Source organism: Acromyrmex echinatior, chromosome 18, assembly GCF_024713525.1.
Source record: "Acromyrmex echinatior isolate Ae372 chromosome 18, ASM2471352v2, whole genome shotgun sequence".
Taxonomy (NCBI): domain Eukaryota; kingdom Metazoa; phylum Arthropoda; class Insecta; order Hymenoptera; family Formicidae; genus Acromyrmex; species Acromyrmex echinatior.
This window is the reverse complement of record NC_141869.1, coordinates 8,193,086-8,219,205: the sequence shown is the minus strand read 5'-3', so window position 1 is coordinate 8,219,205 and position 26,120 is coordinate 8,193,086. Positions and strand designations below refer to the sequence as shown.

General features: G+C 29.8%; 3 protein-coding genes and 2 long non-coding RNA genes across 9 annotated transcripts in view; 2 read left to right on the top strand and 3 right to left on the bottom strand.

Annotated features, from left to right (window-relative positions):
• Positions 1-311: 311 nt before the first annotated feature.
• LOC147906794 (uncharacterized) lies at positions 312-2,256 on the bottom strand. The gene is made up of 2 exons (XR_015548076.1): positions 1,472-2,256; positions 312-846 (listed from the first exon to the last, which is right to left on the bottom strand). It is a non-coding gene; the product is annotated as an uncharacterized LOC147906794 (long non-coding RNA).
• Positions 2,257-3,095: 839 nt separating this feature from the next.
• On the bottom strand, positions 3,096-10,892 carry LOC105144720 (tyrosine--tRNA ligase, cytoplasmic). 3 transcript variants are annotated; one of them, XM_011053787.2, is made up of 9 exons: positions 10,722-10,891; positions 10,247-10,393; positions 8,427-8,841; positions 7,802-8,064; positions 7,488-7,703; positions 5,420-5,608; positions 4,853-5,120; positions 3,357-3,498; positions 3,096-3,223 (listed from the first exon to the last, which is right to left on the bottom strand). In XM_011053787.2, the coding sequence occupies exons 3-9, from the start codon at positions 8,801-8,803 to the stop codon at positions 3,110-3,112; spliced, it is 1,569 nt and encodes a 522-aa protein (XP_011052089.1). In that variant the 5' UTR covers positions 8,804-8,841; positions 10,247-10,393; positions 10,722-10,891; the 3' UTR covers positions 3,096-3,109. The 3 variants fall into 3 exon arrangements, with proteins under 3 accessions (XP_011052089.1, XP_011052090.1, XP_011052088.1); XM_011053788.2 differs by lacking the exon at positions 10,247-10,393 and having other exon boundaries at positions 10,417-10,892; XM_011053786.2 differs by lacking the exon at positions 10,247-10,393 and having other exon boundaries at positions 10,722-10,890.
• On the top strand, positions 5,616-8,399 carry LOC105144719 (uncharacterized). The gene is made up of 2 exons (XR_845968.2): positions 5,616-7,505; positions 7,635-8,399. It is a non-coding gene; the product is annotated as an uncharacterized LOC105144719 (long non-coding RNA).
• A 997-nt stretch (positions 10,893-11,889) lies between the features above and the next one.
• Positions 11,890-24,552, top strand: LOC105144922 (uncharacterized). Its single transcript, XM_087415431.1, has 9 exons — positions 11,890-12,890; positions 15,100-15,222; positions 15,330-15,464; positions 18,030-18,238; positions 18,940-21,944; positions 22,120-22,259; positions 22,346-22,564; positions 23,776-23,976; positions 24,238-24,552. Exons 1-9 carry the CDS (start codon positions 12,261-12,263, stop codon positions 24,295-24,297), a joined length of 4,722 nt encoding a protein of 1,573 aa, XP_087271557.1. The 5' UTR covers positions 11,890-12,260; the 3' UTR covers positions 24,298-24,552.
• LOC105144923 (ETS-related transcription factor Elf-5) overlaps positions 24,344-26,120 on the bottom strand; it is a 10,346-nt gene continuing 8,569 nt past the window's right edge. For all 3 annotated transcript variants that reach the window (XM_087415453.1, XM_087415454.1, XM_087415455.1), the window contains exons 6-7: positions 25,700-25,895; positions 24,344-25,602 (exon numbers count right to left, since the gene is read on the bottom strand). In XM_087415453.1, the coding sequence (XP_087271579.1) occupies positions 25,491-25,602; positions 25,700-25,895 (308 nt within the window). In that variant the 3' untranslated portion in view covers positions 24,344-25,490. The remainder of the gene's footprint in view (positions 25,603-25,699; positions 25,896-26,120) is intronic.

The window sequence follows — 26,120 nt, the reverse complement described above, 5'->3', positions numbered from 1 at the left end:
TGACAATCATATTTCTTACCATGTATTTCTTATAATATTTCTTCTGAAGTTCATTACTACTTTTATCTCGAGCGATAAAAAATGAAAAACAGGATAAGAAGCAAAAAGATAAGATGTAAAAAATAACAAAAAACAAGAAACAGGAAACAAAATGTAGATTGTAGAATAGGCTTCAGGTTTGAACAGAGTTAATCCAGCTTTCGTTATCACATATTTTATTATTACGTCTTGTACGTACGAAAGCTGGATTAACTCCGTTATTAATCATCTTCTTATACTTTACTAGACTAATTTCAAATATAAAAAATAACTGTTATTTAAAACCATTATTTATATTAACATTTTTTATAAACATACTCTTATACTTATATTATGTAACAATAAGATCCCATATCCCTAATTATTTCATTAGCTATTTTTTTTACTTATCTTTTATAAATTTCAATATTATTAATAAAAATTTATTAACTAACCTAAATAAAAAAATATTTTCAAATATTTTTAATATTTACATCTATATTTACATATAATATACTACTTTATTATGCATATTTTTTTACCATTATCTATATTTAGAATTATTAAAATTTACACAATTAAATCTTTTATTTTACGAAAAATTAACAATTAAATATTTAAAAAACTATCTATATCTATAATATTATATTTTTTATACCTATTATATGAAAAAAATTTCTAAATTAATTAAATACTATTATTAACTTACCCTCTCCTATTAACATCTCTTACTGATGAAAATTTGATTCTATATTAGGTCTCTTCTCTATTCAAATTTTTGTCTTATTACTTTACCTCCAAGATATCTGCGCGGTTCGACATCGGGTTCTGAAGGAATCCAATATCATCAAGGTATTTAGTGCCAATGCTCCTGTCTCTGCTGCTAACATCTAATTTTTCACGAAAGCTAATTTTTAATAACTAAGGTACATTTTTTATGATTAGGAGCGCTGAAGAAAGGAGAGAGCATGATTTCATATTAGAGCACTAGAACATAGCATATATAACTCCGCGTCCGTATGTATTTATTGCGTAGTGCATATTACGTATGCGATTATACGCGTGATTGTTGTTTATATAAAAGTGTTTAAAAAAAAGAAACAAAAATACGACTTCATTACTTATGCCAGCGCATGCTCGAGGTACACTGTGGAAATGAGAGATCCAATATTCTCTATTTCGCTATCTTCGCACACCTTTCACTTCCAAAAAGAGGCTGCGTTAGGCCGGAATCAGACTATATATTGAAGATTGAGATTAAAGATTAAAGATTAAAATTTCACCAAATGAGGACAAAGAAGTTTTTGTTCTGATTGGTCAAACTTGAATCTTTTAATCTTATTCTTCAATGCGTAGTCTGATTTCGGCCTTAGCAATATAGGAGTATTGCATATATGGAATATAGGTATTCGCATCCACTTCCCGAACGAATGAACATGACACTAATTCTTACCTGTTGATCCAACCAATCATGTTTAATTGCTCGGCGAATAGACCTAGGCTGCGGTCAAAGTCTCACTACAAATGCTTTGAAGCGTTTGGTTGACCAATTAGAAAAAAGAATTTTACAAATTGACTAATCAAAAATTGCTTTAAAGTATTTAGTAGCATCGCGTTGACCGTACCCTCTAGTCGCTTTGTCAACTTGAACGCACCCATTGACTCTTTCTTACCGCTTGCCCCTAGAGAGCCTCAAGGAGAAACAAATTGCATCACATGACCCGTTTTCTCTGATTGGACATGGACATCAAAGCTCCATAGGCTTGGAAGAAATTGGAGAAAACTGGTCACGTGACCTCCGTCCTGATTGGACATAAGCATTCACGTGATGCAATTTGCCCCTCTCTGCGTTTGCTTCTCTAGCATGCTGCTCATTAAAATAGATATAAAGAGTTAGCGCCAATGTGTGTGCCTAATGCTGATTGGCTTTGCCATTAAGTTCTTACTATTAGTTAGAAATATAACTTTAAAGAAGGAAGAGGTTAAGACAACGAATTGCGTCATATAGATATCCCAGACCAAATGGCACCAAATGACAACTTTCGGCTAATTGGCGCTACTCTCTTTATACTTACTCTACTCACTTATTTTTGCGTATGAGGATATCTTGATTTTATATAAGTTTCATTGGAGGACGTTTTATAATATGGAAGCAACGGATATAATATATACATACATACATATATATATATATATATATATATATATATATATATATATACTGATATATATATATATATATAAAATAAGTTATATCCGTATATACTTACATGGCACGAATCTCGAACGTTACCAACAGCTATATTCATTCGCAGGGATATTATTTAAATGTTTCTGCAATATATAATAAAATATTTCTCGGACGCCACATCTAGATTCTCTAAACGTTTCAGGAACGTCGTAAATGAAATGCCCCATATGTAACGTAAAAGAGATAGGACATTCTGGGTTACCGACATGTTTCATAGATGTTCCTGAGATATATTGACAAAAACATTATATGTCAATATTTAATGTGACATTGTTGTAACATTTCTGAAACGTAATTTTGTTTAATGGGAGCATAAGTGGTAAAAAGTAAAATTAATATATTTCATACATACATTGATGAAGTTGTAGCACTGACTTGCAGCTGTTGTAGTAGTTGGTACTTATGCAATTTTAATCTACTCTTTGTATTCTATAATTTGACATGCTCATCTCTGTACATACATGAAGGGTCCAAACTTACATAAAATGGGTGAAATTTTTTGTGATAATCTATTTAAAAGTTTAAATTGAGAAGAAAAAATACTAAGAAAAAAAAATCGCTATGTGACACTAGAATGACACTAGAATTGCAATTTAAAAAAACAATTACAAGACTTGTATTAAATGATAAGATTATTTTATCAAAAATGACAATGATAAAAGAACAGTTATTTGATGAACTTATTCATTTATACATTTGTCAAACTTCTGTGACTGATAGTGTACTTATATTTATGTGTACACTTGGTTGAAAAAATATATAAAATATCTCACAAAAATATAAATAATAACATCCTAGTTGGTCAAAATCAATACAATGAACAAGATAGATATAAATGCATTATTTAATCGGAACATTTTTTAGCGTGTCACATGTTATTTTGCCGCCAGTTAAAGTGAATAGTAGATTTCCACTCCAAGAAGCTATGCCATTTCCGTTTACCATAAGATCTGCCTAATAATATATATTATCTTATTACAATGCATGCCTTTTATATTGACCTCTTAAATATTATAGGAATTAATGGATATGAGTGTATGAAGATTTAATAAGCTATTTAATGAATTAAATCAATTTTCAGACATACCTGCAATTTCTCCCATACTTTTTTCTTTGGGTTTAATACATCATCTGCAACTCCATCTTCGTATCCCTCAATAACAATTTTATCACCAGGCATGCTGTCCGTAGGAGGCCTTAAAGGCTCTACCTGCCTAGTTGGTTCTTCACTATATAAAAAATATCATTTGTTGTGCATTGAATTATAAAACACAGATTTCGAAAATATCATGATATTTATATCAAAATGTCATGAAGTATCAACAAAACATATCAAGCACGTTTTTGCAAAAAATGTACATTTTCTTAAAAAATGCTTCAGACGAAAGGTGTAAGGTTTATTAGATAGTTTTATTAGTGCGACCTTGAATAACATTATTAAGGTCACATTATATGTCAAGGTCATGACTTTGAACAATATTTAATAGATTTTAATCAATCGGATTTGAGCAATGTTAATATCAGCGATTGTGTGTGTGTGTGTGTGTGTGTGTGTGTGTGTGTGTGTGTGTGTGTGTGTGTGTGTGTGTAACTTTTAAAAAATAGATACGCATTAAAAAATTTCTAAGTAATTTTTATAGTCCTTACCTCAACAGCACAAAAATTGCAACAATATTGCTCCAAAATTGTAATATTACATGTTATAACAATATTGCTGCAAGTTTTGTGCTGTTGGGATGTAATGCTATCCAAAATAGCAATAACAAATGGTGGCAAAAAAGCGAGAGTCCACGAGTAATAAAATGATAAATATATATTTTCACTTTAGTAGGATCGATTTCGTTGTTCTTCATCCTTTTCATTTTTTAATATTTTATTTAATATGTTGTTCAGAGTTATGATCTTGATAATATTTATTAAGATCAAGGCTATTAGAGGTTGTTTCTTTTATTTTCGTTTTTACGTAAAAATAAAGATTAGAAAAATAACTTCCACTGGCCTTGATCTTAATAACTGTTATCAAGATCATAACTCTGAGCAACATTCGATAGTTTTATAGCCGTCGATCTGACACCTTGGGTAATGCTAATTTCGGCGGTACTCTAACTTTCCAGCTATAAAATCGAACAGTATTTAATGAAAAAATATTTTATTATAATGTTTTGGAAAGCTGTCGATATAAGCTACGAGAAAATGGAATAAAAATGAGAAGTCCCGTTTAAAAAATTCTAAAGGCCACTTCGACCAATTCCAATTAACTTCGATCGACGATTAGTCAATTAGAATTGAACAATCGGATTTGTCATTTCGCTTAATGACAAATGCGATGGATTGGCCAATTCCAATGAACTGACCGTTGATTAAAGTTTAATCAGAGTTGGTCGAAGTGGCTCTAAGTGACTTTCCTCTGACTTTAACAATGTCAAGGTTGAACCAATGATACCATTTTATGTTTCCCTCGAAGTCACAAAACTTTGTCTGAATCATTTTTTAATTTAACATAGTGTTTCTGAGATAATTGAATGAATCCTAAAATGGGATATCCTGTATAATAGGATTATACAGATATCCTATAGGACTTACACTGAAGCACAAAGAACCATTCCATACGATGAGATTCCCTTGAAACTTGCTGGTTTCAGGTTGGCAAGAACTATGACCATTCTATTTTCCATCTCATTGAGAGGTACAAAATTAACTAAGCCACTGACTATAGTACGTGGACCGTTTGGTTCACCTAAATCTATTTTCTCAACATATAGCGAATCTGCATTTGGATGCCTCTTCACTTCGACTATCTTTCCCACTCGGATATCTAATCTTGTGGGAGTAATTTCCACTTCTACAGTTTCTGAAGTATATAAAAAATTGCAATTATTAGGTGTTGGAATTAATTCGTAGCGTTTTACAAGTGATGGGAAGTACTTTCATTAATGTATTTTTTAATGCTCATGTGAAATAAATAACATTCTTTCATTAAAAACGCTACGAATTAATTCCAACACCTAATACAATCGCAATACATAAGCAATATACTTCTTATATACTTCTTAACAATAACAAATGGTGAAATAATTCCATCGTTAAGTACATTTGGCTAAAATATACAAAGCTAAACTTGCTTTGCTTACTTAAAAAAGCTAAGCTTACTTTGTTTCTGTGGATACGCTTTATTTGCAAGTGATTTCAATTTCGAGTCTGCTTCAAATTCTTTTCTTATTGGATCAAGAAGTCTGTTGATATATATTTCTACTGCATTTTTCAAGTCACCAGGGTGTATTTCTTGGTTCGCAAAAGCGGCTTCCAAATTTTCATACTCGGAGAAAGATATGTCACCGCCTGAAATCATTAAAACCAACAAACCATTATTTTCCATTAAACAACTTCTATTAAACAATTTCTTTTGTAATATATGATCATTAGAATTATTCAAAAATAATCATGTGAGAAAAAACTGGATTCATATAGCCTTAATTTTAATTATTAGGTCAAATATACAATTATAACACTCTTTTCATGACACTAATAAGTAAACTTATAAAATATTTTTATTATATATTAGGTGTTGGAATTAATTCGTAGCGTTTTACAAGTGATGGGAAGTACTTTCATTAATGTATTTTTTAATGCTCATGTGAAATAAATAACATTCTTTCATTAAAAACGCTACGAATTAATTCCAACACCTAATATATTATTTAGCAAAATTCTGTCTAGTCAATTCAAAAATAGTTCCAAAACATTCCAGGTAAAAATTCTAGTTTATTATAGAATTTATCTCGATTTATGTCCATTATTTAATTAATTTTCATCAATTCCTGCAATATTATTATATATGCTTCGTATTCAAATTAGGATTCTATATGAATGAATTAAAACACTAATAAATATGAAACAACATTATTTATATCGTTTTATAAGTAATATCAAACGAACATATTCCGTCAACACAAACGATTTTTCTATTACATAATATTTTAAGCATTAAATTCAAGTTTTCTATTGGATCTTTAAGGGAGGACTTATATCCAAATACAACTTTTCTTTTTAATTATTTCTTTTTTTCTTTCTTTTTCACACTGATTTTTTTTTATGAAAAAATGATAAATTTCAAGCTAACTCTGAAATTTTAAGGGCTTTTCAGGAATTTTCCAGAATATATAAAAAATTTCAATATAATTTCAATATCCAAAGATATTCAATGACCGCTGGACACCAGATTATACTGCTCTGCCATCATAATAACATCACTTTGGAGACAATAGATAGTTCTAAAAGGATGTTAATATGATGGCATTGCCATATAATGAAAATATGTATTAGTTCACTTATCAATCATAAAAAAGAACTTATCTATCATAGTGTATATTTGGACTAATAATTAATTAGGCTTCATGACTTGATTTTTTTCTTGGTATTATGTAGAATAGAACCTTGTCTGCATAATTACCTTTTTTCTCACATAATGATCATAAAATTAAAAAAAATATTTAATAAAAATCAGTTGGGGACTAAAAAATGGCCTTATTGATTCTCCTTTATTAAAATATATTTCTATTTCTTTTCTAAATCTGCCTATATATAGTGTGTGTGTGTGTGTGTGTGTGTGTGTGTGTGTGTGTGTGTGTGTGTGTGTGTGTGTGTGTGTGTGTGTGTGTGTGTGTGTACAAACATCTGAATCTTGAATGTCCATTTTAAATAATGTATTAAGATTTCTCGAAAACTATGTATGATAGATATGAAAAAAATGTTTCAAACAATGACTTTATTACAGTATTTTGAAAAGCTCTTAACATCAACTATTAGATTTTGATTAGATCCATCAAAAATAGGGTGTTTCATTAAAAAAAATCGATGTGATCTTGATCTGACCTTAGCGACGTCATCCAAAGTCAAATCAATGGTATCTTTTTATGCCTTCCTCCGAATTATACAATTTTTGTTTGAAACATTTTTCCGTATCTACCATAATTTTCGAGAAATCTTAATGCATTATTTAAAATGGAACATATATATATATATATATATATACACACGTGTGTGTATGTGTGCGCATGCGCGCGCACGCGCGTGTGTGTGTATTCGGTGATTTTTAATAATTAATATCTTGTTAACTATTGCGAAATGATAGAGAATTTTTTGACTTAATTTAATCCGCTCTATCAGCACACGAAATATTCCGCGATCATTCTGGGACACCACTGTATAAACCACTTACCAAATTCTGCAGTTCTTGGTACATTAAAAGTTTCGCCATCTTTAAATAATGGAAATATGACGTGTTTAGAAAACGCTAAAATTCCATTATCTGCGATATTTCCAGGTTCACAAAATGCTTTCTTTAACTTCTTCTTTACTGTCACAGGATTGTCCAATAAATCAATCTTAGAATCTTCTTCAGATGAAGACATTTTAGCACCAGCCAAGCCAGGAACTAAACAAAAAGCAAATATGAAAAAATTATATATAATAATTGCATTATATTTAAATAACACACAAAGGATTTGATTCATTTTACTGCACAATACTGACTCATCGGATTCATCAGATGGATATGTTTTTCATAACCTAGCATTGGTAAATATTTTTCTGAGAAGGTGAAGATCTTTCTTTGATCGACGCCACCAAATTGTGCATCCACCTTTAAGTGATACTCATCGAGTGCTTGTAGACCCGGATAAAGAAGACCCGATAGCAATGGATTAGAAACTTGCTTGACAACTTCAGCACCTGCTTTCTTCGCATCATGTTCTGTCACCAACGAGCTCAAACGATATACGTCTAATGTGTATTCCCTCGAAAAAAAATGTTTTAATTGTAATAGCATTAATAAATATATTGTCGCGTTGATAGAAAAAGTGACATATCTTAATATTACTTTCCAATATGACTTTTTTAAAATTGAAACAACATTGTAATTAGAACATGTGTAATTAAATTTTAATTTAAAATAATAATCTTAATTTTTTGTTATATTTTCAATTATATGCATTCTTTGAAACTATATCATAAATTTATGATTTTTAAATTTTGAACAGTGCAATCCTAATACTAATTTCTAATTTATTTCACTCTTCTATCAACTCGGCCGTATATATCAGAAAAATAGAGTTTATAATTCAAAATACAAGATGCAAAGAATTCATTTAATACCTACTTGGATAATTGAAAATCTGTGCCTTTAATAAATTTTAATTTATCTAATGGTACATCAATTGACTTCAATATCGATTTGATTATAGCCTCATAATATTGAGTACGAAGCTCTAGAAGCTCCCATGGTGCTTTCATGTTATCTAAGTACGCATGAAGGTCTGCAAAGAGAATTGTCACTTCGGTTTGAGCCCGTAAGAAATCAGCTATCTTGGACATAGGTACGAAATAGCCAATATGAGGCTTTCCTGTTGTAGCTGTACCCCAATACAACTTCAAATCACGTTCCTTTAAGATATTCTTAAGTTTCTCATCTCCCAGCCATTCTGCCAGATTTCTGGTAATAAGCTTATATTTGTCGATCCATGTCAAAGCCGTCATTGTTCTTTTTTGTATAGCAAACTATTTTTTGTAATTACCTAAATAAATCATAATAGAAATTCTATATAAAAAGTTAGCGAAAATGATCTTAGATTACCCAAGTAGCACATAGTGCTTACAAAGCATTGACAAAGCGCATATAATAATTTCTTAGTGCTTAGCAAGCTCTGCTACTTTAAAATAGCGTTTACTCATAAATAATGTTCCTTCAATAATTTATAGTTTCTGAGATATTAAATGTCATATAAAGATAATAGCAAAAACCAAAATTAAGTTTGTTTAGAATGTTATTTTCTCACAACACGTACGCACGCACACACACACGCGCGCGCGCGCGCACCGCACACACACACACACACACACACACACACAGAGAGAGAGGACAAATAGTGAAAAATAATAAGTAATTACATTTTTTTGTTATGTTATGCTACTCAATACATTTTACCTATCACATTATCAATGCAATTGTTGACTACTAAATGGAAAACAGATGAATTCTTTACTGTCAAATTAAATTATTAATTTATTAAAAAAAAAATGCTTAGCTGGAGAAGGATAGGGTCATGCATTCAATTGATATGTAACATGATATTTATACAAACATACTAGATAAAATTCAAATTATAAGGCTGAACATACATATCTACATATTGTCATTGTTTATTTATTAATAATTGTAATAAACAATGACTACTGGCTAAAATCTTTTGATCGTTATTCAGAAGAATGTTCTTGATAATATACACATGTCATAACAAAGATTATCAGAACTTTGATTCCTAATGTATAAGTTTTTTATCAAAATTACTAAACTTTAATTTTAAAGGCCTCTTTTACTAATTTCGATTAACATTGATTCATGGTTAATTCATATCACGATTGTCAAAGTGAGAACTATACACAGTTTATCTTATCAGAAGAAAAAGAAGAAGAGGCACTTCTGCGAGTTAAGCGTCGATTAATTTAATCGACAGAAGTTGGTGAAAGAAGTCGTAAGTATCTCAGAAATTATAATATATTATTACCTTTGTATACAAAGTTTCATTTAAAATCTAAATAATTCGAGTGATTCTTAAAATTAAAAAAAGAAAAATGAAATTTTTCCTTTAAGTTTGATACCCTAGTATCTTTCAAACAATTAAAACTAAATCGTTTCGGATATTAGGCCATAAGTTTTCGTCTCGAATGTGTGTGAACAATCACACACATATATTAAAATTTTTTAGAGTACACTTAATACTATCTACTCTATATGTCAAGGTCAAAATATCATCCAAACTGTTTTTCTATAAAATTACCAATAAATTTTAACATATGTCTATTATATAAATACAGATTTAATATTAAATTCTATTCATAAATTCTTTCTTTCATTTATTTATTTTTTTTTATTAAATATTACTTCCTTAAAAAGTAATATTTTCTCTTTTGGATAATTACACATTTTTAACCTTCCGCAACTTCGTACGCTCGTTTCAGCTCATTCGCGTGTAAAGTCGAAATCCACATGCAACAATTGCAAAACTCAAAAGTCGTGCGCCCCTTGGCAGAGAAAGAGGTGGAGTGAAAGTCGCTTCGCGTGAAAAACTGGAAAATCGGGGGAAACTCACTCAATTGTGCAACAGTACAATTCTAGATCTCGTTTCGTCTCTATGACAGATTTCCTAACCTCAATAGTAGTCAACTTTAATGCTCAATAGCTTGGTTCACGGAGCAGAACGACGCTTATTTTTACCAGATTCTTTCGTTTTATGCAAAAACGCATCGAATAAGCCTAATTTTATTGATTTTAGAAGTGATTATGCTAAACTATATAATTACCAATTACTGTAACTTTACATTTAAAATTCATTTAAAAATATTTATCCTATTAATGTAGTTAGGTTTAATTAACCCTCTTTATTACTATACTTACCAGACACCAAATTCCAACGAATTCAACTGAAAACTGAATTGTATCTACTTATATATACTATCAGAGAGAAAACTGAGAGATGATATGAGGGCCTTTTTCCTGTAACCCAAAGTGGAAGGGATAACATGAGGTCTGTTTTTTATTGCTGCACTTTCTGAACTAGTACACAGTGCAAAATATACGTTTGTTTCACTTCAACTTATTGCACTAGTTCAGAGTGCAGCAATCAAAAACAGACCTATGCTATGCTCAGTTTGCAAGCATCTCTCTCTAAGGGTGCGTTTACATGTAGCGTAGTATACGGCATGGTGGAATGATATAAGGTGAAGCGTTGCGCATAATAGCGATAACAATACTGGAAATAACCAATCAAGTATGTCCCAATATGCACTTTCTGACGTATAATAGCCTTGGTTATATTGGAACCAATCAAATTTATTCAAATTTATTCTCCTACTGCGCATCTACGGAAGCATTTCACCTTATATCATTCCACCATGGTATACGATACGCGATACAGAAATTAATTAGGGCTACGTTCCAAAATTTCCTCTCTGAGGAAAATTTTACTCGAAATATATAGTACACGTGACGTATACTATAGCATATTGAGTATAATCTTCCTCGCAGAAGAAGTTTCGGAATGTAGTCTGGATAATTATAGGAACCGCAAATCGTGCAATTTACTTTTTTCTCCTCTAAAGTCTAGATTAACAAAAGGTGCGTTCGGCAATGTAAATCTGAAATGCGAGTAGCAAATGGCGAGCTTGATCACGTGATCTTCGAGCAATCCGAACCAAGTATTAATTCCGAACGATACAAAGCTGTAAACTGTCTTTTAAAGTTAGATTATAAAATGAAATTGTTTATTTTTATAAGAAACTAGGTATAGTTTGCGTCTGTATTAAATCTTATATTCAAGACCTTAAAGTCTTAAGTACAGTCTTAAAAAGTCATGTAGAATCAGAGAGCTACATTAACGTCTTAAGACGATCTCGAATGTAAATGTTCTATATTAGTTGCAAGCCGATTCTATATTAGTCGCAAGTTCGTTGTGACCAATATGAAACGTTGATTTTAAAATACAAGCTTCAGATTGGCTGTCACGACGAACTTGCGATCGACTTGCAATTAATGTAGAACCGGCTTAAGATTTGACTATGAATACCGGCCTAGAACAGAATTTAGCGAGCGCTCACTCAACTGTGGAGTTCGCTGAACACAATTCTTGTCTTCTTACATCATATTTTACATGTTCATTGGTTATCGTATCGCATGTTGCCGCGCGGCAAACATGTTCGTTTCCGCGAATTCCGCATCCACTGTGCGGGAGCAATCACCAAAATCTTTCTGTATCGTCTGTTGTGTCGCGAGATGTAATGAAAAGAGTTGTAGACTAAAGTGATTAACGAAATATTTCTTTCATAATTCTGCAATTCTGCATGTTTATGAAAAGAAATTATATATATGAACTCTATTTTGTTGTATATAATTCCTGTTTGGTTCACTTAAAAGACATTTTTCTCACATTCTTTGATAATGGCTTGCATTATTTCTCTCTCAACAGTCACTGATCCCGAAGATGTTTATTTAAACAAAAAAAATGTTAATGAAAAAGTTAATACAGAATCAGATATCTTTAAAGATATTGAAAAACTTAATAATGAAAAAATAACACATAGTCAAAAAGAAGAGAAAAGTATTGAAGGAAATTTAAGAAATATTTGTGATGTTACATTGTTAAATGAAGGAAATTGCTCTAACCAGGAAAAAATAGGAGATAAAAGAACTTCTAATACCTTAGTTAACAATATTCGTCTACGCAATGGAATCAATCTGAACAAATCGACAAAAGAAGTCGAATTAAAAGTTGCGAATAAAAAATATTGTGATATAGATAATGGCATTAATACTGTTAAAAAGATATATTCAAATCTCATGGGTAGTGATTTTGTAGAACAATCTACTTTATGTGAAACATTAATCAAAACTGCTAATGTTGATAATGAATATTATTCTGGATCACCTGAAACAGACTTGCAGATTGCAGAACATAAGAATAATTCGAAAAGTAGGAGTATAAGAAGAATAATAGATAGTGAATCTGAGGAAGACACACAAACAAGCGAGAGTTATAATTTTGCTCAAAAGGTTTTTCATACTACTACTGTAAGTAATTATATTCTACACATAGTGTGCATGTGTGTGGTATTATCTTCCTGTATCATTCTATACTTTATAATAATGCTGATTTTACAATGAATCTAGTCAATAGTCTCAATTATTATATAATTATTATTATATATAATTATCATATAATTATATCTTATTGACCATTATATCAAGTTGACCAATAGCCAACTTGTATTATTAATGCTGATTAGTCAACTTTATAGATAAGTTGTAAAACTTCCGACTATGGACAGTAATAGACTCATTGTAGAATTGGCATTACTCTAGAGATATTAGTAGATCCTTTCAAAGTTTATACTATGGTAGTATGGCTTCTTTTTTTATCTCCTTTTCTCATCACTAAAATAAAATTTAACAAATATAAATAAATTATTTAAAAAATTTACGGATTATTTATTTATATTATATTAAGTAATATTATTATATTATTAAGTATTACGTTATATTAAGGACATTAAGTATTTTGCAAACATTAAAGTTTAATTGTGGGCAAGAAACAATCTGATATATCCGAGTATCAGGTACAGATTGTTAAACTGTAATATTTATAACCATCAAGATTGGCACGTATTAGACAGTATGATTTTAATCTGCTTTTAATCTCCACTCTAGTCATGATCAATTTTGGGCATCTGTATTCTGATCAAAATTTAATAATAGTTCATTTTGCCCTATATTATTGTTAGACAACGATAGAGATGGAATAATAATATATACCATAATTATAGATGAGGCCAGATGAATGTTTTATAGAAAAACTGAAATTGCTCGCAATAATTTTAATAGTCAGTCTAATTGCATATAATAAAATAAATATTGTATATATTAGGTGTAGTAAAAAGAAATCCATTATTTTTACTACACCTAATATAATAAAATAAATATTGAGTTAAAAATATAGTCGTTAAAAAGTAAAAATCAAATCCAAAAAGATACAGTTATAAGGTACTTACAATTAGTCAAAGAATAAATTTAAATTGTATAACTATATAATGACAGATAAATACTAATTGAGAGAAAAATAATGATTGAAAAGTATTCTTGGTAACTATTGCAAAGTCAAATTTTGTTTATAATCGATATATATGCTTCGTGGAGACCCTCTGTATCCCTTTGTAGATTAAGTGTGCCTCCCAACAAGCGACACAGTACAACACAGTGATCATCTCATCTTTGTTTAACAAGGATGTAATGATTCATTGTGTCACAACTGTGTCATCTTATGTTGCTTGTTGGAAGGCACACTAAGACTATTTTTTTTATTTTTGTTATTTTTTTGCTTTTTAATATTCAGCGACTCTAAGAATTAGACGTTTGTTATAGCATGGTTCTTCATCTAAAATTTGGATATTGTTCCTATTCAAATTATGTTCAAACTGCAATCTATGTTCGATTATTACAGATCGAACAGACGTGTTCCAATGGATATGATTATGATGTTCTTTAATTTTTATTTTCAACTATCTGCTCGTCTGCCCAACATATGATGTATCACAATCATTGCACTTAATCTTATAAACTACGTTATTTTTCGATAAGTGAACACGAGGGTCTTTTTGAACTTTTGTATGTTTTTGTTAGAATTATAGAAAGAAACTTTGATGTCATTATTATTAAAAATTATTATTATTTAAATTTTTCGGTCAAAGGAATAAAAGGTACATTTTTTTGGTCAATGGAATAAAATCAATAAAAGGTACAACAAACCATGATGGTAAAACGGTTGAATCAAACTTTGAAAGAATCGAAATTTTTGAAAATTTCTCTATAAAAACTCGATTTTCGACCTTTGTATGTTGGAAATTTTTATTATATTCAATGTTGTATCAGCAATCGCGTTTCGTGGCAGTGATGCAATTCCGGCTCCAAGCACACCGGCATTTCATCTTAGATTTTTTTTAGTGATTTTTTTAGTGGGTTTTATTGAGTTGGACCCACCTTGTGGGTCAAAAGCTTAATAAAGTCTTAAAAATAAAGATACATTTTAACTAGTAGTTAAAATCAGTTTTGCCCAGATCAAAACAAAAAAAAATTCGTCTTTCTGGCCCATCCTGCGAAATATTAGCATTAATGATATAATAATCCGCAAACTTTGAAACAATTTTGAAGAACATTTCCATGGAATTTCCTTAAAACTGTAAGTATAAAAAATACATATTTAAAACATATTGTCTTCGTTGTGTAGGCTAAAAACTATCGGGCTTTAATTGATTCTGAATCAGAAGAAGAAAAACAAAATGAAGAAACAGAATCTGAAAAAGATACACAAACAAGCGAGAGTAATAATTTACCTCAAACGGTTTTTATTGTAAGTATTACTGTAAAAATATTGTATATAAATGTTTTCTTATAATTTTAAAATAATATAATAAATTATAAAAAATATTTACAATATATTATACATCTTTGTTACAGAGTGAAAATCGAATTTCAGATTCTGAATCAAAGGAAGAAAAACAAAATGAAAAAACAAAAAACGACATTTCTATCATATTTAATAAAGCATCTGAAAATAAGGATATTAAAAAAAAATCTCTTAAAAAGAGACGGGTATGTATGTGGTATGGCAAAAAAATTCAATGAATAGTATAAGAAAACACAACACTTAAAGGCAATGTTGGAATGATAATTATCATGAATTACACTGAAATCAAAATTTTCAAGCTAGTTTTATGGATTGTTTATAAATTTAAAATGTTTATAAATTTAAAATTTAAACGCACAAATAGAAGGCCCGGGTGTGCATTTCAAAAAGAGATCGTAAAAAAATATAAAAAATTCACTTTTGACTTGTACAGCTGAAGTTGAAGTTTGCTTTATATAAAAGTTTTTGAGTATGAATAGCATAAGAATCCAGCAAATCTCGAATTACTTGAACAAACAATACTGAATTTGTAAAACTAAGATTGAAAAAAAAAATTTTTTGGTTGAACATAATTCATATGTGTATACGTATACTTAGCAAAGATTTAGAATAATAAACAGCAGTAATTGTATCTTCAGTAGGTGTTCGATCTTGTAACAGATGATGCTGCAATATGTTAGATAAGGATAGATGTACGTGTTCTCTATCATTTTGCATTTTTCGCATTAGTTATTAATTTATGAACATTTCCAAATTCGCCCAACTTATCGCCAAATGCAAGTGTGCGGCGAGATAAGATCGCCTAGAGAGACGCACGTTCTTCATCATTAGACATGTTGTTTAGAAGCGACATTGATATTAATGTGTCTAGTGACGGCGAACGTGCACTTCGCTGGGCGATCTTTTCTCGTCACGCGCTAATAAACAATTATGATAAATTTGAACCGATGAAAGTACATCTAATTAGATATGAGAAATCCTATACTTGGCCAAAGCAGATCTTAGTGTTATATTCGTTAAGGCCGAAAAAGATATCGGTATGCGGTTTGCAGAATCAGATTATATATATAAACTTACACTGAAATATTTAAGCATTAAGATCCGCTTTGACCAAATATAGGATTTTTCTTATATAATTGGATTAATTTAATTTATTTTCTCATAACATTCTAAACTTTATTGCCACGTTTACAGTTCTTGAACATCTATTTTTTTAGCTCGTTATTAGTTTTAATAATTTTTAATAATTATAACAACAATAAGAATCTAAAATATAGCACTTAAAGCAGTGTTTAAGATTTGTGGAATTCTGATCACTAACTTGATATATAATATATCGGTGTTTTTCTATTAAGGGGAGGTTCTAGTTAGAGGTTCAAAATTTACGTATTTTTTATCAATTTTTTTCATAAGGAAAGGAAAGAGATATCAAAATAATGCTTTTTGCATTGTTTTTTATATTTCAACATACAAAAAATTTTTTGTTTTTAGAAATGTAGAAAATTGCAGCTGTAGCCTATGGGTGCATCAGAGTATGTGCAGCGCATACGTGACCAATTGACGGGAAATCTCGACTGTCAACAGTTTATCTGAGACAAATAAACTAATGCAATCATTAAAATGTATTAAATTTGTGGGGCCATGAACCTCATTTTATTTGAAAAATTTTTTAATTTACAGAATGACAGGCATTTGAAATTAATAGCGTTTCTCTTGGCTGACACTATCGCTCACTAGTGCAACACTCAAATAGTGTACCGTGTTTTCGTGGCTACGGTGTAATGCAAATTTTATAATATGTACGAAGTGGGATTTTGCTATACCGTTTCAAAAGGACGGTGCAGAGCCAGTGTGACATTTAAAATTTGAAAATGGAAGTCAAGCGGGAAGGGTTTTAGCGCAATAATGATGTAGTGTACACCATGGTATTCTAATGTAGTGTAGCTGAGTGTAACGTTTACACCCAGTGCGAGGCTCCCAAGAGAAAACGCTATAAGTATCAATTTCACGAACTTTTTTTCACTTTCAATCTGTTCAAAGAAATAGTTATTCTGGAAAATTTATGCATTTTTAGATTCATGGTCCTATAAAAATTATTTATTTTTTGTAGGAAAAAACTTCATGTCAATCGGATGATTGGTTGAAGCTATACATTTCCCGTCAGTTTGAAAAACGTAAATTCGAGAAAATCATGTTTAAAGTTTTACTTTATAACTTTTTGTTAACTACAATATTTTGCAACTTACATTTAATCAGCAATTTCTGACCTATAAGTCAATTTCTCCTGTTCGAAGAACAAATTTTGATCCATTTAAGCCCTTCTTCTTTCGATTCTTGTTTTGCGCGTAATATCATTGAGCTCACTTGATTTTCGACCGATGCAAAATCCAGTTCAACAAGTCATAAGTTGCTTTAAAATTTTTAATATTGCAAAATCTAGTTCAACAAGTCTAGTTCAACAAATCTAGTTCAAGTTATAAATTGCTTTAAAATTTTTAATATTGCAAAATCCTTTTACAGATATATTTTACACACTTTAGAGATGCAAAAAATATAAAAAAATCGATTTTTTTGATCTTCCAAAGTAGAACCTTTCCTTAAGAAAAAGGAAGACATTGGACATAAATGTACGTCAGTACGTGTCACAATTATCAACATGCCACAATTACAAATCTTGGCCAGCAAATGATGTTATATTATAGCAGTTACAATATAAATTAATAACATTATTTTGATCCTATAATATATAGGGCTCTATAAGAGCTTCTAAAGATGAGGCAATGCGTCAGATACATAGCGAAAGTCAACGTTTATTAAGAGAAACAGAAATTTCTTTACCGTATCATAGGCCAAAACAGCGTACATTACAAGAATTTTTGAATAGAAAAAGAGTATCAGCTGTTCTTCCGAAAGCACCTTCAACGGCAGCGAAACTTAAGATGTCATCTGCGATAGTAAGGTAATTTTTTGTATATGTATATACATAAATTATAGATATATTAGGTTATATAGTATTTGGTAATAACCGCATCATCTCTTGTGAGCAGGTAAAGCGAACTGAATTGAGTAAAAAAGATCTATCATTTTGTAATTTTATGCAAAAGTTGTACCAAGTTACCCATTATATATAGTGATATTGATTTGCTATGCAAATCCAACTATGCAATCTTCACATGATGTATTATGAATAACGTTAATACACGACATACGCGACATTTAAACTTTAGCAGCGCATGTCAAATATTTTTTCGCCAAATGAAACTTAATTATACTATTTTGAAAAGGTCTTGATGTCAGCTACAAGAATTTGCAATAAAAAAATATAGGAGTTCTCATTAAAATAATTCATGCGATCTTAATGTGACATTCCTAAGATTGTTCAAAGTCAATCCAATATCACCATATAATGGATTAATTGATGTTCTATTTTTGAAAAATTTTACACAAAAATGTCACCTTTCCTAGCTAATTCAATGTCCTGACCTTTTTGTGACACCCTGTATATATACATTATATATTTTAAACGTATATTCATGCACGCACACATGTTTTACAAATTTTTTAAAAATATAAACAAATTATATTTATAAATATTTATTTTTAATATTTATATTTAATATTTTAAATTGTATTTATAAAATAAATTATATTTTTAAACAGTCAGGTACTTGCGGAAAAGGAAAAAGAAGCAGAACTTTTTTACAAATCTTCAGATTCGGAAGATGATGTACAATCTATGCCTTTAATTAGTAAAAATATAAAAAAATCTTCCATTAGAAATGAAAGAGAGATGTCATCAATATGTATTGAGCACACATATATTCAAAATCCTAAAAAATTTGTAATAAGTAATCGACATTCTCAAGCTATTAGAAAAGAGATTGTACAGAAAAATCATTTAGATGTTAATGCGTGTGAGGTGTTACTTCAAAATGATTTTTGCGAAGTAGATCATGGAACTGTAGAGTCAGCTTCCTCAGTAGATAATAATTGTAATCCAGATAACGGATTTGATACATTACTATCACAAATAACAAATGAATATAATCAAAATTTCTCAAAAATTAGTTTACCAAGAAAATTGATTGACATACATTTTGAAAATGACTGTGAAATGACTGTGAATGGCTGTGAAACATATCTCGATGAACAGGAAGTAACAAAAGAAACAGCTAAAACTACTTTGAATAAGAAAAAATGTATTAATGACGACAAAAAGTTAAAAATTACTGTGACAGAGAATCAAATATCAAAAGTATATCAAGATGATTCCAATGTAATTAATAGAAGAGATAAAAATTCGGTTACAGAAGCAACGAAAATAGGAACAACTTCTAATAGTATAAATAGTAAGGAAGTACCTGAAACATTTCAAAGTGATAATGATACAACAGATAATATTATGTGTTCAAATTCTGATGAGTGTACTACACAAAATATAAATAATGAAAAAAAAGATCAATATTCTAAAATAAATGACATATCGTCATCATCTTTTCTTGTAATTAATGATATTCAATCAAAAATTCAACATAATTCTTCAGCAGATGAATGTGAAAAGATTGATAATCACCTACAAGTTCTTTCAAAATCTGCAGACGAGACTTTAGCGAATAGAAAAAAGTTATCAACATTAGTATCCAATTCGAAAGTTACTTTAAGAGGATCGCCAGGTATGATTATTGATCTAACAGATGATGTAAAATCGAAAAAACAGAGTGATAATAAATCTGAAATAACTGTTGTACACTTACAAAATATGCAGAATCTTCTTCCAATTAATGAAGTACTTCCATACAAGACACCTGTTAACATTGATAATTCTGAATTGAATAAGCCTGGAGCCAAATTAATGCGCTTAAAGGAAGATCTGAAATTACAAATGATTTTAAAGCGTAACAAAGTATGGAAACTGAAAGAAATAAAGATGCAAACGCAGGAGGAAGAATGGAATAGAGAGGAAAAAAGTGATTATGATTTAGATGAACAAGAACAAGCTGAATTGGATTTTGTATCAAGTGACAGTGAAGAAAGCGAATTAGAAGAGAATGACGTTTGCATTAGAGATAAGAAAAAAAGTAAATGCCTATTTGCAGATGACGAAGCTGAAGTTACAGACAATGAAGATTCAAGTATAGAAGAGACATGTGATGAGAGCGAGGATAATATAAAATATAATAAACAATCTACAAATTTCAAATATAGAAAAGAATACATAGACGGCGATGTAAGTGAAATAGTAACCGATCAAGAAGAAGAAAAAGATGATGATGATGATGATGATGATGATGATGATGATGATGATAATGATGATGATAAATATGAAGAAGGAAAAGAAGAAAATGAAGAAAGTTTAGATGCAAATATGAAGAATGAAAATGAATCTGATTTTAAAGATATTGACAATGTTAATGCTTGTGAAAGCTTTAACATTACTAAAAATGATAGAAAAATAAAGTTAACAGAAGAGTTCCAAAACGATTCAAACGTTACAAATCCGAGCTGTTTACAAAATCATAGCAGTCAATTAAATATGCCAACAGACATAAATGCATCTAAAATACATTGCGATGATATTGATTGGATAAGTGAAAATGAAAGCAATATGCCTGCTTGTCAACAAGAAATTTCTACAAGAAGTCAGATATGTAAGACACCTTTGACGAAAACAAGTATGCTCGATTTGGTTTCTCCTATAACGCAATTAAGCGTATTAAATACTACCTTAGAAAATGAAAAAGATTCATCACAAAAAAGAGGATGTTTAGTTGATAAATATGAGTTCCTTTTTATGAAAAGCACACAGAATGATGAACTTTTTGAACATGTATGTAATGTAAAAAATAAATCTATTTTAAAAAAAAAACTATTTGATGATATTGGAGAAACTGTTGATGATGAATATCTTATGCGATTATGTTCTGGTAAATTTGAATCTCCGCAGAGAACTGATATAGATTTATTTTCGCAATCTAGTATCACTGAATTGCAGTTATGTTCAAATGATTCTGAGTGTTCTAGAAATTCTAACGCAAAACTAGTTGCTGTTAAAAATTCAAAAGACAAAATGCTTCAAAATATAAAATTGACGTTAGATGAAGATTCTAATAATTCTGTAAATCATGCAGAGAAAATAAATAAAGTTAGCGCAATGAATTCGGAACTAAAATTAAGAGTTATGTCCTCAGATGACGAGGATGAAGATACATTTCTAAAACCTAAAAAACGTCTAGTCAAAGTATTGAATTTGTCTGATTCGGAAGAGGAGAATTCTCAATTCTTCGATAAAGAAGATGATATAAATAGTGAAGAGAAACAATATGTTGATTACGATTCCGAAGAAAATGAAATTATAATTGTGCCAGAAAAGGATATAAAAAAAGTTGCAGCTAGTTTTGTGGAAGAAGAAGCAGAGTTAAGTGAAAGCGATTGGGATTCTGCCGATGAAGATGAGAAGAATTTGGATAAATTAGAATTTGAAGAAGCTGATGATGAACATATAGATGAACACGAAGTGAAAGATCAACTGGAAAAGATCCATATAAAACAACTATTGGATGAAGATAAAAGAGACGTGAGATTGCTGAAAGAGTTATTATTTGAGGACGGCGATTTACATAGTGATGGAATGGGACGTGAGCGTAAATTCAAATGGAAAAATATAGGTACAATATATATACATATATTTTTTAACATTATGTGTAATTATGATAATTTTTTTAATGACAGATGATTATCATAAAATACTTTTTCTCTTTTAAGATATTTTTTATAAAATTCAAATTTCCAAAATGTAATATTTGATATGCTCCAATATGTGTATAACTTTATTTTGTTTAGATAAGTTAGGAAATAATATTGAGATGTCAACACAAATATCTGACGAGAACGAAGGCTGGGTAGACGTGCAAGATGATGAGGAAGAAGCAAAGTGGAGTAAACTTAAAAATGAAAGAGACAGATTTCTTGAGGAAAGAATGGTACTAAATTATTATGTGTAATAATGATCACATTTAAAAAATATAGATATAGAATATTTCTATAGATGTATCTTATGTCTTTACAGAAGTGCTCAAATAATGAAATTGAAGATGAATTATGTCATAGTAAAATCTTTAAACTCGGACTGGAAGCTGTTAAGAAGATCAAAGGTAATGAGTCACAAAAACAAGATACTTCTCTCGACAAGGTAAATTCTTTTGAGAATATTGAACCAATTATGCCACGGAATATAACAGATCTCTTGAATGGACCAAGTATTGGAAAGAAATCTCAGACGAGATATGTAAGATTATTAATTTATCAATATTAATGAAAATATGGCGTATATTGTCTCATCTCATAAATGAATAAGTAATAGTTTGTATAAACAGGATGTCTGATAGTTAACAATTAAATGTTCGCATAAAGGCAGAATGGATTGAGTAGAAAACTTTTATTTTACAATTTTTACAATTAATGAATTATTGGGAGCGTTCAGCAGAACGCAACCGTTGCATGACGATTTGCTGATGAGTTGCAACATATTGAGTTCTACTGAACACTCTTCTGGCATGATTGACATATGCACCGGAAAATGCAATCCTTGCACAAGGAAAGATTCAGTATCAACGTCATAACGCGAAACAGATGTATTGTATTCGTAGTCGATTCTCATATTTAAGACTGTCTTAAGTACAATCTTAAGATGTCGAATAAGAAATCAATCTGAGAATTGTATTAGCATCTTAAGACATTATATTTAAGACAGTTTTAAAATAAAAAGACTATGAATACCGTTCTATGTTTAGCGTTTCACAGTTTTTTTCGTATGAACAGTCCTAGACAGAGAGAACAGAGATTTCGAGACAGAAACTGTCCAACTGCACACACCATGTTATCCCTTCCTCCATGGGAAATAATAATCTTAGCTTAAAACGGAAATCCAACGCTATACGGATATATGCGATTCGTGCGTAGCCCGTATTGCCGCTAATAAACAATAACTTTCCATATGCTTAACGACGGCGAACGCGCTTTCTGTGTCGCCGCGCGCTTGCATTTGGCATTTAGGCTGAGCGATTTTGACTATTTTCATAAATGAATATTAAACTTGTTAATTATTGCGAAAATTACAAAATGATACAGGATTTTTCTATTCAATTTAGTCCATTCTGTCTCTATACGAGAGTTTAAGCATTTTTCAGACACCCTGTACATGCCTATATGTATGACACACACACACACACACACACACACACACACACACACACACACACACACACACACACACACACACACACACACAAAATATTTATTATTAGATTGTGGATGTTTATGCAAAATACTCAACTGAATATTAATCATCGAACAGTTTTAGTCGATTGTTTGTTAAAAAGTTATTAAAAAGTAAAGAAAGATTGAAATTGCCATCTGTAAATATGCAATTTATGTAAAATATTCAGTTAAGTATTTTGCATAAATATTCGCAGTCTACTTATTATATATAATTTACAGAATGTTATAAAAAAACGTTCACTCTTAACTCGAGGAGAAGAATCGTTAGCGAGGATAGCATCATTGGCAAAACAAAGTGACTCTATTTCTCATGCGGTAAATATAAGAAGAAATTTTATCTTTCCGCATATTGATCAAGACATAAATAATACACTTAAAAAGGAAACAGAAACAATAGCAGATTTGGATTTACAAATTAAGGTACATAATTTAATTATATAATGTCAGTTATATTATAAAATACACATTGCTATTGTACATTGCTCATTTGCTACAATGATATAGCTATACATTTCAAAATTAAAATTAACATAATTTTAATGATTCAAAACATTTAAACTTTTTTGGAAAACTTCATTTCTTGATTTGTACGTAGTATGTAGTAAATAAGCGTTTTTCATTTATCTAATTTTTATATGCTACTATTGAAAAAAATATGTATATTTTTTTATGACTTTGCAGACTGGAAAGAGAAAGATGAACTCAAATACATCATCGACATTGAAAAAAAGGCGAAAATAAAGCTATTCTTCACAAAAAAGTAATAATTATTTATATAATATGTGAATTTTTTTTACAAGTAATATTTAATATAAATTTTATATGTATAGATGAAATGATAATTAATGTTTTTGTTGAGCTACTAAACTTGTTAGATGCACAAAAATGTTAATAATACCTGACTATTTTATATAAAAATTGCTTCTTTTTGACGAGAAAGCAATGAAGTGTAAATGGTTGAACGATTTTGAATAATCAATTCAGATTTGTATGGAACTCATTTACCTTCTTTTTGAATCCTTCCCATTGCGTGTAAATGATCAGAAACAGTTGATTTACCAACATTTAATGTTTCAACCAATTCTTCAAGCTTGAGTTTTCATTCAAAAATTTTGGTTGATCTAAACGTTTTCTTTGTCCTTCAAATCAAAATCACCATTTGTAAATCGTCAATACCAGTACTCACACGTTTTAATTGATGGAGCAAACTCAGAATAAATTTCTAAGATGAATCGGTGAGTTTCGACAGACATTTTCTTCGAATCAAAGCAGTAAAGTAATCGAAAATATTTTTTATCACATTCTATTTTCAATCACACTAAAAAGTATGGTTAGGTTTACGAATGCACAAAACCTGTGTCAAATTATTTGTAGAAATGTCCAAGCTTTGAAATGACATGTTCAATTTCAAAATATTTTTAGCAGATCTATAGCTATAATCATGTTAGTGAGCCCTCAAAACTAACCAGAACAGTAGTAAAAACATAAGATATACAAAAGTATATGTATATAAGAATTTTCAGATTTTTATACAATTTAGAATAGTTAAAAAAATCTGCTATTGTAACCTCAAAACTCCAATTTACGAGCGAAAAGTGAAAATCTCACTTGCCGGCGAAGGATTAAATTCGTAATCGTAATTATTATTTGTAGAACAGATGCAATATAAAGTATTTATATCAAAGATATAGAAACTAAAATCAAGAAAGAAAAAATAAATGGGTTTTTTTTTCATCTCTTTTTTTAAAGATTTGTTCTATTATGTTATTAGCTTTATCTGTAAGAAACATAACATTTGACGATGTTTAAAATACAACAAATGTATAACAGTAATTGTTTTTCTAATGTTGAAAAACATCGTGCGAAATATTTTACAATTTTGCGGTTTTGCACGCTCGATCATATTACTTGTGACTCTTTTTCGACACACTGTTTTAGTATCGGAAATTCGGGTTATCTGTTTGCCATCCTTTCGCATTTGGTCCAAATTGATACACCAGTCTGCGACCAAGTACTGGTAGAAATATTTTGCTCTTGTAATAGTACCTAAAAAGCATTATTTTGCAAAATAACTAATATAACAATATCTAAATATATTTAAATTATTTCATAAGATATAAAAAATTTTATTATTTATTATTACCTCATAGCTCGACTAAGTTTTTCATAAGTCATTTTTGTATTTCCTTTTCGTGAACCCCATCGTTTTGCCACTTCGTCGCTTTTTACGAAGCGAAATTTGGCTTGTGAATAGTCTTCCCAGCAGATTAAACTTGGACACGTTTCTCTATTACGTAGTAAATCTCTAATAAATTCCCATAATTTTCCTTGACTCGCAGCTACAAAAATGCAGTTAAATCGTATAATTCAATGAATACGTTTAATATTACATATATTAAACCTTTCATTTTAATTTCATTTTAATTTATAATTTAACGAAATTAGCATATTTAAAGTATATGAAAGACAAAGAGATAGTGTGATAGAGGGGAAAGAAGGAACGTGTTTTTATAAACATATAAATGCATCCGATCAATGTGTGTCCCATGTGCAAAATATTCGCG